This window comes from Ips typographus, linkage group LG7, assembly GCF_016097725.1.
Source record: "Ips typographus isolate SLU linkage group LG7, UJ_Ityp_2.0, whole genome shotgun sequence".
Taxonomy (NCBI): domain Eukaryota; kingdom Metazoa; phylum Arthropoda; class Insecta; order Coleoptera; family Curculionidae; genus Ips; species Ips typographus.
This window is the reverse complement of record NC_138428.1, coordinates 3,955,638-3,968,678: the sequence shown is the minus strand read 5'-3', so window position 1 is coordinate 3,968,678 and position 13,041 is coordinate 3,955,638. Positions and strand designations below refer to the sequence as shown.

General features: G+C 33.1%; 2 protein-coding genes across 5 annotated transcripts in view; both read right to left on the bottom strand.

Moving 5' to 3' along the window:
* Positions 1-79: 79 nt before the first annotated feature.
* Positions 80-2,173, bottom strand: LOC145731999 (uncharacterized). The gene is made up of 5 exons (XM_081984010.1): positions 1,822-2,173; positions 624-830; positions 474-539; positions 271-424; positions 80-205 (listed from the first exon to the last, which is right to left on the bottom strand). The coding sequence occupies exons 2-5, from the start codon at positions 793-795 to the stop codon at positions 193-195; spliced, it is 405 nt and encodes a 134-aa protein (XP_081840136.1). The 5' UTR covers positions 796-830; positions 1,822-2,173; the 3' UTR covers positions 80-192.
* A 287-nt stretch (positions 2,174-2,460) lies between these two features.
* The window catches only part of LOC145731995 (neuronal PAS domain-containing protein 2-like), a 51,919-nt gene continuing 41,338 nt past the window's right edge, over positions 2,461-13,041 (bottom strand). For all 4 annotated transcript variants that reach the window (XM_081984004.1, XM_081984005.1, XM_081984003.1 and 1 more), the window contains 7 exons: positions 12,521-12,607; positions 11,890-12,099; positions 7,972-8,203; positions 7,332-7,603; positions 6,977-7,180; positions 5,729-5,920; positions 2,461-5,238 (listed from right to left, as the gene is read on the bottom strand). In XM_081984004.1, coding sequence (XP_081840130.1) covers positions 5,173-5,238; positions 5,729-5,920; positions 6,977-7,180; positions 7,332-7,603; positions 7,972-8,203; positions 11,890-12,099; positions 12,521-12,607 — 1,263 coding nt within the window. In that variant the 3' untranslated portion in view covers positions 2,461-5,172. The remainder of the gene's footprint in view (positions 5,239-5,728; positions 5,921-6,976; positions 7,181-7,331; positions 7,604-7,971; positions 8,204-11,889; positions 12,100-12,520; positions 12,608-13,041) is intronic.

Sequence of the window (13,041 nt, the reverse complement as noted above, 5' to 3'; positions counted from 1 at the left end):
ATCCTACTTGTTTTACAAGTTTTTCTCAGTATGTACTATATTACATCATTTCATTTATTTCTGGCAAATCAAACAACTATTCTAAAAGAAATGAAATGTAATATTCATGCAATTACATTTCAGAATAATTATTCCTAGTACGATTTCTTGATACACAAATAGTGATTACTTGTAACTCTTTCAATGTTAAGACTATACTCTTGATCTGTGAGATATTAGTAAATTATTAAAGTTGTTTAGATCAGACACTTCTCTTTTGTTCTTCTTTACCTAATGGGAGGTGAGTATGGTGGTGGTTCAACATAGGTAACTGGTGTTGGATGCAAATATATGGCAGAATATCTGGGTGGTGCTAGGTTCTTGTAATCTTGCTTTGTTATAGAGTAAACACTGACTTCCACATCACTAACACAACTTTCTGAAACTGTAATTCAAAGTAAGATGATGAGAAAGTATAATGTATCAATTAATACCTTGACAAGAAGATCTTCTGCCACTACTTCTATTCTGTTCTCTTTGAGATTTACATCTTTCTGAAACTATTTAAGTTTGCTCAGGTAATTATTTTGCTTCAATTTATAATAATCTATCAGCTATCCAGAGAGAGCTATGATTTTACTTACTTTTTCGTTGTATCTTCAGTATTAGTAACCCCAACGGTATGACAGCAAAAAACGCTAAAACAACCCAAAAAAGTTGTTCATCTCGAGGATAATATCCTTTGACACTGGGTTTATGGTGGTCATGGTGGTGATGACTATTATTATGCTTTTTTTCTAGTTCCATTCTCAACATCACACATCAAAGTATACCGAACCATCTAAAACTTCCTGTCTTGGTGTTCGTGATAATCAGATTTGGTCAAAATAAATTACTGATAATAAAGATTATTTTCTATTTATTCATTAATTAGTGTACCACTTGAATTGATGAGAAGAATGCGTTATCATTTTATTTATAAGTGACTATATTGGCATTTGAGCAGATAATTGATGATCATTGAAAAGTTTAGAATTTATTAAAGCATTTTTCCGAAATTTTCTCAAAAGACAGGCACTAAAAATAATCCAATGCCCTAAGTTGTAAGTTAAAATTGTTTGGCCCTTGGCATTTGTGCGTAAATAATCAATATATAGTGAATAAAAATCACTGCAAGTAAAAACAATAATTGCCATAGATGCATGCATAGATGAAGAGAGTTTGTTGACTGATCATAATTATTGATGTTTCATGTAGTTTTAATTTTCAAACCTTTCTTTTCGGTGAGTTTTTATGAACAAACCTTTTATTTCACCGAAGTGCGATTTTTGGAGATAATGTTTCTGTATTGGGACAGCTTTTTATACTTATACAGGGTGTCCCTGCAAGCAGCTCTTTACAACGCTCTGCCGCATTTAGCTGGGGTCAAAATAAAGCGATTTAGCCATATTTGCCTTAATCCAAAAGTTGATAGTTACAGAGCTACTTATGGAGACTGTTTTAGACTGAGATTAACGTACATTTAGTAGTTCAAACACATTTTTTTCGAAAACGGTTGCAAGATATACTTTTTCTAAGCAGAAATAACAGGCAAAATCGCCTATACTCAAAAAGTGATTTATAGATATGAATTCCCCATTTCAGAAAACCCCCTGATACCTAACTTCATAATTTTAAATGGTTTGGTATAAAAACTACGATTAAAAATTGATTTATACATTTTAACTTTGCCGCCCTGTAATTATCAACTTTTGGATTACCTATGTCGCTTTATTTTGACCCCAGCTAACTGCGGCAGAGTGTTGTCTTTCCAATTATTTGTTTTTCGTTCTTTCTACTTACCTCGTTTGAGTGCTTTGACCAGACCAACGCTGCAATTCTTCATTAATCAATATACTATATTCTATAGTATTCTACTAGGTATTGTAGATACGAGTGATAGTATGGGGCTTTAGGAACAGTTTATAATTTAATAGTGACTTGAGGAATTTTTTAATGACTGAGTCGGGTGTATAATGTTTTGCTGTATTAGATTAGGTTTCTTTTATAATTTTATTAGTTAATATAAGTTTTATTTGTGATTTATATTGTGTTTTGTATTATTTTTTGCTTCAATTTCAATTTTCTTACACCTTAGAATTAGTATAATTATTTGACATGTTCTATACAAATTGTGCAAACAGAACTAATAAACACTTTTGACTTAATAATGTATGCCTGTGGATCGATGTATAAGAAGTTCTGTTTCAAGATATTTGTACCTGTTTCGCTTTTGTAAATCCTCGTTGGCATTTTTACATAATCTGCGTGGCTTTCAGAGCATAAACCTTCAAAAATGCTGAATAAGTTTGTATATATATTACAAGAATTATACCATATTACTTTATTTTCCACTGTGAGTAAAACTGAAGAGCAAGGTTGTAAATGGTTGTGCTGAAAATGGTTCTCCAGCTGAAAAAAAGTAAAAATAAAATAACAGTCAATAATAAAAACGACTTTTAATTAAACAAATATCGTGATTCATACAGTATTACATTCTAATTTTCTATAGGACGGGTCTTTGATCGCAAGACCCGCGGATTCCCTTAATCCACGGCACATATTTATATTATATTGAGTGATTTTACAATTTACTTAACATTTTGTCAAGCTTGCAAGCAAATTTAAACACAGTTTGAGTAAATTTTTCCTTAGGATTGACAAGTTTTAGGTAGGGTAATGTGTTTGATTTTACGCTTTAACAGAAAACTTAACATTAATCGTTCGGTGCATTCGCCACAATCTTTCTCCACACGTTACTCCACATTTAACAAGGAGTTTACACTGTTCAGCAAAACTTGAACTCAATTAGTTTTTAATACCGAAAAACAATAAGAAAACATCAGTCATAGTTTAATACATAATACATGCGTAAGTGAAATTTTAATAACCCTGTTTTTAATTTGGCTATGTTAAAGTTTTACTGAACGTTTTGCAAACAAATTCTTGGTTTTTACAATCACAGAAATTATTATCGTTTTATTTTATTTACTTTATATAACAAATATTTATGAGAATAATAGAAATCTGTACAATTATACAAATTTAACTATGTACATACAATCTTAACTTAACGGCTAAAAAATTAACTTAGTTCCGTTTTCTTTGCTAACTATTGGTGATGACTAGGGTCCGGATTTCTAGGAATTTTGCTTTTCGTAAATAATAAAATCAGCCAACATTTGACATCTAATGTGAACGATTTACTTTATTTTTTCTTCTTTTTGTGCTTAATTTAGTTTTTTATGCTTATTTGCTGCTATTTTTTGTTTTGTTTTATTTTGTACAGGTTAATTTACAATTGAAGCTTTTCAAGCTATATTGAGATATTGAAAGCTTCTGAGAGACAAAAAAATTCCAATTATCTGTTGGAAAATGGGTAAGTATTAATTTACAAATTTAAACTGACCAAATAATTTCCAAATGCTTCAAAGTAGTCTAAAAAAATGTCAAAACATTCCAAAACACTATATAAGCTCCAAAATGTCTTGCAAAAGCTTACAAAACAATCTTGAAGCTTCCAAAAGCTTTCAAATGTTTTTCAACTTAACTATAGAAGCTCTCAAACGATTTGAAGTCAGTCTAGAAGCTTCTAGAGCAGTTTGGCAGCTTCCAAAAGTTTCTAGAACCGTCTACAAGGTTTCAAATGTCTTAATGGATCAAATAACCAAACTACGTAACGTTTGAACCTCAATACAGGGTGTGCACAAAATTGTTAGTGGGTCATTATTTTTGCTCACCCTGTACACAATTTTTTAGATAGAATTTTTTGCTCTACACCACTGAAAAGTGAAATACAAGACGTTTCTTTTGAATGGTTAAACTTTTCTGAACTCTCAAAAATAACCAAGGTACAGGGTGTTAAATTTTTGAACTAATTTTCGGTAAAAACTGCATCTAAGTAGTTTTTGGAAAAAATCTCTATACACACTGCAGAAACTCCAAAATGTTTCTCAAGCAGTTGAAAGCCTTCCAAGAGCTTTTAGAACGTTCTAAAGGCTTCCAAATGATCTTCAACTAGTCTAGAAGCTCTCAAAAAATTTCAAGGCAGTCAAGAAGCTTCTGTATGTTTCTAGAACAGTCCATAAGTTTTCAAATGCTTTAAAAGCAGTCCAAAAACCTTCAATGCTTTTTAAACTCTCTAGAAACCTTCCAAATGGTCCTAAAGCAGTCTAAAAAGATTTCAAAATACTACAGAAATAACTCCAAAATGCTTCTAAAGCAGTCGAAAGCCTTCCAAAAGCTTTTAGAGCAGTCTAAAAGCTTCCAAATGCTCTTCATCTAGTCTAGAAGCTCTCAAATCATTTCCAGACAGTCTAAAAGTATCCGTACGCTTTTAGAGCAGGTTCCAAAAGTTTCTAGAACCTTCTACAAGGTTTCAAATGCCTTAAAAGCAGTCCAGAACTTTGGATTTGGATTGGAAAAATAATTAGCTTTTTTTCACGATTTTAGTGCTTTTTAATCCGGACTCTAGTGATGACCCAGCATTCGATTAACGTTCAGGGGGATTGTTTTTAAATTATCTCCTTTAGTTTAACAATTTCAACTAATAACAAAACAGAGAAAGTAACAAATTTGAAGTGAATCAACAAAACAGTAACCTAATATTAGTTATACTTTGACTATAAAACTAAAAGGCTTAAAAGCTTAAGAAACCTGTTTTTTTTTTACCGTCAATCAAATGCCGTTTTAACCAGCTTAATCCTAATCAGGTTCGGTGTAATGTCTGGGACAATAATTACCACTAGTTTTAAAACAAAACAAAAAAAAAATATCTATGGCTCATTCCGCCGGGGTGAAAAAGCCATTTAACCGAGTTTGAATATCAAAAATTGGACCGTTGAATGGAGATCTCGAAGTCTTTCCTTTTCTAAGTTTGTACTTCATCTTGTTTAACCTACTATTTTAAAGAAAAAAAAGGCGCTTTCAAATGATTCACCCCGCGTAGGAACGAGTTTACCCATCGGGGTTAACTGAAAAAAATCAGTCGCAACACCTCATCTAAAGAAACTTGAGGTCGTAATTTCGGCCAGTAAATCGCCAGCCTATTAATAAATTATCTACGCCCTTCCCCTTTTCCCCGACCTGTATCGCCTCTTCCATCCTTAAGTATGGCCCGTAGTCAGTCTTTTATGTTATTCATTGCACTTTGATTCATGTTCCGCGTTGATGTTCCGATAGCAAGAAATCCGTGTCTAACACCGAATATTGCTCTTCTAGCTGTAACAAAAAACACAAAAATACTGCCACGTGGAAAAACGTCACTTTGTGTTAGACATTATCAGAAAAATCCAAAGAACATTTTATTTTCCCAAGAGTCCAATGAGTTTTAAACTTTTAATAGATTTGGGATATTTTCTGTCACTATTATCTTGACTGAACTATAATGGTTGGTATCAAAGTTAGCCAATTACATTGCAAAAATATTTAACGCTAACATCTCGAATTTCTAAAAGCATTGTTTTATTTCTACAATATTTTATAGTTGTTGTAAGTATGTATAATAGAAAAAGCTTAACAGTACTATTTGTTTTGGAAATTGTACTTTGTACTATTATCTCTATTTCAATACTAATTAACTTTTTCCATACATTCATACCATGCTACTAACTTTTAATAAAACTAGAATCTTTCAATGTGTATTTATTTTACTATTGTAGCTATTTCTAATGTTTTCTCGAGATTAAAGAACTACAAGGAATTACATTACCTTTGGCATTTTGAGCAAAGACGGATCTGGAGACCCATTATGAAAAAGATGATCCGACGAAGTGATCGCCGGTGACAATTCGGGTGGATCCGAATTGACACTATCAAGCCGCGGTCGTTTTTTGGTCTCGGGGGAACTTGCCAATGATCTCTTACTGCCAGTCATCGTTCCTCGTGGTTGTAGCGTCAATGACTAAAGTAAAATTTCGTAAAGGTTAGTCTTATGCAGTTCCAATTTACATTATAAAGTAACTCATTGCGTGCAAACCACATAGGTACGGGGTGTCCCATAATGCTGTTTTTAGAGAGCGTTAGTTTGACAACGCTGTTTACTGGCGCCACTACTCTGTATTTGCCAGGTCGAGGAAGGTTGCGGATTATTTAGTCACACAACTACACACAGGATGGTTTCTTCGAAAATTACTTAATCGAGAATGTCTTGATGAGAACCCTGAACAGAAGCACGAACAACCCCTACACAGTCCCAAAGTCACGGTGTGGAGCGCAATGTTGAGAGTTTGAGAACGACCGAGGCCAACCTGTTACAGTCAAAATAGTGACCGCTATGTTCATATGTTGAACAATTTTATGGGGAAACGAATTCGTGGGGTTTGATGCCAATACCTGGTTTCAGCAAAATGGGGCCACAGCCCACACCACCAGAAAATCAATAGCAACGGTACAAGACCTGTTTCTGGACAAAGTCATTTCAAAGTGAAGGGACCTACGTTAGCCCCCACGAAGTCTTGACCCGACTCCCCTGGACTTTTTTTGTGTGGCTATCTACAGTCCAAGGTGTACGAGACACCACCACGTACTCTCAGGGCTTTAAAATTGCGAATCCTCAAGAATTTAAGATCCAGACTTCAAGAATGCGTGGCACGGGAAGGAAGACATTTTGAGAACATTATTTTTAATCCGCGTTTATTGTTTACATTTTCCCATTAAATTAATTATTTCTTAGGCAAAAACATTTGTTTTATTTCAGTTTAAACACAACAAAACATTCTAGGACCCTGTATTTGCTTAGTCTTGCCAATTGCAAGCTGTTTGTGTACCCACTCTTAATTTATCAGTATGTTGCAACAAAAAAAGTTAATTTATACAAATAATTAGCGGAACAAAATGGTAATCTTTTAACCTCAAGCAATACTATCTGTACCTAAAAAATTACAGTTGCAAGTGATCTACTGATAATAGTTCTGTATATTTTGATACAATTAAGATCGAAAAAGCTTTTGGGACTTACCGTCAAGCCATTTGAAACAAAACCAGGCTTGGAATTGGCAAAACTGGATTCTTCAAAGATATTGCAAGCCTGCTCGTCCTCGGGCAAGGGAAGGTTTTGCATCAGTTCGTTTATGGCGATTTGGAGAGTTCTAGGATCTTCCGTCACGTCCGAAATTACAGGAAGCGTTGATGGTGGTTCCAACACTGCGCTGTGTTGAGTAGCCTACCATATATTACATACAGGTCTACATTATTAGTGCTACAAGTGACGTTTATGTAAAAAATTGTATTTCAAATAGTTTTATTAGGAGTTGCTTCTAACAACAAGGAATAAAAAAAAAACTAGAAAAAACCATGTACGAGTCAGTACTTACAGTTGATTCAGGCAAACTGGGCGTTTGTATCTTCTCCTCATACGGCAATTTTGCTAGGGAACTGTTGAAAAACGCTGCAAACCGTTTCTTCATGTCCTCGATGTAGTACTGGCCCTCCTCATCATCCATTAAAACGTTCACGCACATAAAGGACTCGACAATACCTTTGTCGTCAACCTCCAAAAACCCGAACGTCCTTAAGTAAATGAACTGCCCGTTACTGCTTTTCAACCGATAGCAAGAACTGCCCCGACTTTCACCCTTATCGTACACTTTAAGAAAGTACAATAATTAGAAGAAATCCTAGTACATGTCATCACATATTTTATTAAATTTCGTCCTATTAGTCAATTATTCGCAGCCATGACTTAAACATTTTTTTATTCACTAGAGGTGTAAAATTTTTTTAAGTTACTCTGAATGACATTAGCTTATTTACATATGTAAACAAACAAAGACGAAGACGTCGAAATATAATAAAATATTGTATAAAACACGTGATTTAAACCTGTTTATTCACTCGAAGAACTTAGGCCACTCGCTCGCTCGTGGGCCCAATTGTTCTTTTCGTGAATAAAAAATCGTTTAAGACACTTGCTTTATAAATAACTATTAATTTGTATCTGATAGTGATACTTACTATGCCTTAACGCGATCATAGCGAAACGAACGTCATCTTTGTGCATGAAATTAAATCCACTCGTTCCAGTAACTTCATTAGTCATGTATCCAGCTATCAGTGATATACGATGGTCGCAGGCTACTATTCTACCATCTATAAGGTGTCTTGTAATGTATTCGTCTCTTGAGGTTGCTACTAATCTGTCTACTAATGGATGGGGACGGTTGATTCTGACGAAAAATACTATAACCTGAAAACGAAATCCCAAATAAAATTTGTGAGCCCATCATGTGGAATATGTTTTTTTCTAGAAGTTGTGTTTGGAATCTGAATTTCTTAATTTTGGCAATTTAATCCAATTTTTTTAATTTAAATACAACTTTGACAAGTGGAATACATTGCAGTTCTAGTTGCTCATTTGATGTAAATTTGAAGAACTCTGATACCAAAAATTCTTAAAACTGTGACTGTGATAAACCTATAGTTTCGTTTTCTGCACCAAATTTACCATTTCTTACATTAATTGGATTATAGTATTTACTATACTATTTCAATCGTAATTCAGAAGAACAGTATTAATTATTGTGATTCACCAACGCCCAGTATGTACTGAGAGTTTTGTATCTGATTTTACAAGCTGCACGGTAAATTTCGTTCAACTCAGTTGGAAATGATGTAGAACCACTTAATGTTAATCAGGAAATTTGTTTTGTATCTAAACTGTACAGAAGTAATTATTTTGGTGGAATAAGGGACAAAACAAAGACACACAAAATAATTAATATAGGTATGTACTTCCCTAGTACTTATTGAGAGTGCCATCACAGTTAGTGAAAAACACACGTTCTGGGTGTAAAGGTTATTTGGTTACATTGTCTCTGATTCATAATCTTTTAAAGCTTTCAATAATAACAAGTTTTATAACTTTCAGCACTCCACATCTTTATTGATTATTACCATATAAACAATCAAAGATTTAAACTTGTTTCATTTCTTTACAGAATACATTACTTCTACTTGAACTGACGCCCAACGTGAGCTTCAAACATTATTACCAGTGGAAGAGAATATTTTGCAAGCTAAATTGTCAAATTCAACAAATTAAAATTAGCATAAAAGGACCTTACAAAATATAAAGGGAAGAAAGAAATAAAATGGGCAATGGACCATCACAAATCCTATATGATCAAAGCCAATAAAGGTGACTTCTGATCTCTTGTGCAAGCATAACTCGAACCTGCCAAACTGCTGGATGCTTGTCATTGTGCATTAGAAAGCAAAACCATGTTGCCAAGATTGTTCGTGGTCAATAGTGAAACCGATTTGGATTTGTTCGTTTCGCCATAATAGACCTTCTTTGCACTCGTTTTGATCTTAAAATGACAACTTGGATTAACTAAGAGAAAACAGACAACTACTGAGATTGTGTAGGTTTCCCGTTGTGTAATAAGAACATTACAATAATATAGTTTCAGATTATGTTAAGAGGCACAACCACGAGTTTCCGCGCTATTTATTTCCTACGCAAAAGGCCTTCGAACACCCTTTCTAATGAGTGTGTCATCGGAATCCGAGTTTATTTTCGCTACACACAACCGACAAACAAAATTCCTTCCGAGTACCATGAAATGTCAATAGTAATCCCGTTCGTAAACAGTATGTATCATCATCTGCATATAAATTTTTCAATTTGTTTCACAACGATCAAAAACTCTTAATATGTGGGAAAACAGGTCTTCTGTTTTATAGATGTTGAATGCTAATCAGTACCACTTTAAGTGTTATTGCTAGGAAGCAGAGAAAAAACAACAAGAAATTTATGGTGAAGCTTTGCATATCAAAACAAATATTTTTGAAAAAATAATTACTAATATATGAACGTCGATAGTAAAATTATGAGATCAATAACAAAGTTCAGAACTGTTACACGTAACGTATGCAATTACTGACGATTTTTGATTGCGAAATAAAAGTCAAGTGAGAAGGGCAAAGTTACTAGTAAACAAATTGAATAGATAATTTCGTCTACGCACAACACTGACAAATACAAATGGTTACAGTGGAATCGATAGTGTTCGATCTTTAACAAATAATATTATGTAAACAGAGTGCTAATAAATGCTTGATGACGTCCTGATAACGACGAAATAAAATATCATACAGGTTCGACAATGAAAATGTTAATTGACTATTTTTGTAATAAAACCTTGAGCAGGTCATGGAGGCTTTCAAACTGTTAAAAATATGCTCAGATTGTGATTTACTAACTGTGTTTCAACTATTTGTTTCATTTTTACTGTTCCTTCTTTGCTTCCCAGAAATTCTCATCTCATTTAACTGTTAATTTGTTCTTCTTTTATTATACTATCCTCCTCTCAAAAGCTCTCTACAATTCACGCCCCCTTCCGGTTATTACTTTGTTATAATCTTTCTAAGTCACTGCTTTACTTATTCCTAGTATAAGTTAATAATTCAGAACAGTTCTTCAAAGGATAGTATCACAAATTGTAGAAAAAAACTAACCACTAAAAGTTAATTGTAGTGCTATATCATAATTTTGAAAAATATAACATACTCAATGTGGTTACCAACTGGACTTTCATAAGAAAATAGTACGTTCCAAAGCTTTAACAAAGATTCAGAGTAGGTTGCACTAATATTTTTCGTGTGTGTCATATGCCGGTAAAAAACCAGGTGAAAAAAAATAGAAATCTCGTTACAACTTGGCTACTTGGTAGAACATTTTTTGACTCATTCAGCATCATTTCATTTAATAAGGTATTTGAAGCTTTGTCTCCACCTATTTTGGACATGTGAATGCACTTTGTTATTTTTATTAAAAAGTCAGTATATTAACTTTTATTACATTAAAAGATACTTGCCAAAAACGTTTTGCAATGCAAAACAGTCCGGTCGGTAGTGTTCGTAAATGCGTTTTACCCTACTATCTTGGACCATGTTCAAATTGTGTTCTATTAATTATTGCGCACGACCTCTAACAATTTCATTGACAAATGGAATTTGCATTTTGCTTTTCGATTTAAATTAATGTTGCTCTATGTCAAGTTCTATTTGAGGTAAAAGTTTATGTCGTAGTATTAGTTATGCATTTTGTATCAAAAAAACTAAACATGACATCATTGTGTGTGCTAAAAGTCGCAAAACAAAAACAAATTTAATCACGAAACAACTTTTTCAAATAAAACACCGAGAACAGGCCACGTGGATATTTTGTTAAAATAAATAGGTAACCGCATTCAAAAGTAATATGAATATTGTTCCCTTGGTTATGTTACATAACCCGTTTAGTTTCCATTTAATCAAATTAAAAAACCTATTTCATTTTTAAGTCATGAATTAAGTAGATAGCTCATAAATTTTCAAGAGTTAATATAAAAGCTTTTAGTGATTGTTTATCATTTCAATCTAACTTTTTCTAATAGTCTAGTCTTTCAATTATAACAAACTAATGTTACAAGACCCAAATATCGTGAGTTTCCAAAAGTTTGATTGCTTTGGAAGTGAAGCTGAAATCACGTTTCAGGTGCAATTACAAAGTTCTGAACATTTGCCATCCAACGTTTAAATTCTAATGTGTAAGATTTTACACGCTTTGAGCACCAGTTTCCACAATTAAGACTGAAAGCAAGTATTTGCAGTGAACAGGATAATGATTGCTAGATTATAACTTTGAAGCAAGTCTGGGACATTGAATATGCGTATGATTTTTATTATGTTTACTAACATTGATTAACAATCAAAATTGGTTCTTAACACAAAGCTGTTATTACTAGTTAACATTCAAGGATCCTATGTCATTAAGAAGTACTACAATTCCAGTTCTTCCAGATTATCAATTTCAGCTTTCAAGCATCATCAGACTAATTATTTTGAGTGCCAACTTTTTGTTTTTTCCTTTATATTTTGCATATTTACCTGAGTATTTAACGTGTTTTGCATCATGGCCGTAGACGAGGAAGGTGACATACTCCTACCGTCATCAGTGGTACTGGGACTAGCTGCTGTAGATGTTGCAAAGTTTCTACTAGTGCCTAACATTCGAACGGACTCGTATTGAGGCGCCTCTGATTTGGGACCTGCCCTCTTCAGTTGAATGCAGAAATCCAGTTTCCATAATTTGTCTAACTGGTAAAACAATTAAATGTGATTGTAATAACGTAATGTAAGATTAAACTGTCTATGCAGTTTTTAAGACAACATACACAGAAAGTAATAAAAACTAAATCAAGTTTTTTCGCTTGTCACTCTGCAAGACACTTTAATTATTTACCAAGATATATGTTAGTAGTAACAACATTTTTTTTAAAGAATTAACAGACTATAAGCAACTTGCACTATAATAAAAGCCCACGATACTTTTAGTTAGTGATTTATATTAAAGCAAGGTATGTCACGTTATGCAAACTGCAATCAACACAGCAATACTGGTAATAAGTAAAGTAAAAATGTATACTTTTCTTGATTGGCAAATACATCAGTGTCTAAAGAAATATAATCAAGTGCTGTACAACCAACAAAACAATAAAGTATTGATTTATGCACTGACCTCTCCCTCCGAGCGTAGGTATAATTTCAATGTATGGTGATCTTCCGGATCAGTTATTGAAAATAGTTGCTGGCCCATTAAATCAGTCTGTAAACAAAACAATAATTATACTACATAATAAGTTAATGAATATGATCATTTGTCAACATTTAATACAGAAAAACCTGCCTAAGTACTCCCATGGAACTGAGGAAGTTGTGTAAAAGAATATTTCTTTCACCAATATGATTTACTGGACGGAGTCTGAACCGTTTGGAATTGATAAATGTGGTTATGCAGCAAACTATCCAGTTATCTCATTCTGCTTCATATAAAATATTTCTACATATTTTTTTTGTCCCAAACAAATTCAGTTCCTTCAAATGTATGAACCAATTTATTTGACATTTTAAATTGAGGTCAGTTGAGAGTAAGTACATAGAAAATTTTATTCATATACATAATTAAATTTTCCTCCTCAAATATACATGAACGGGGTTTTTCTTGAATCAATATTTGTACAATGTTTCGTCTAGAAATGA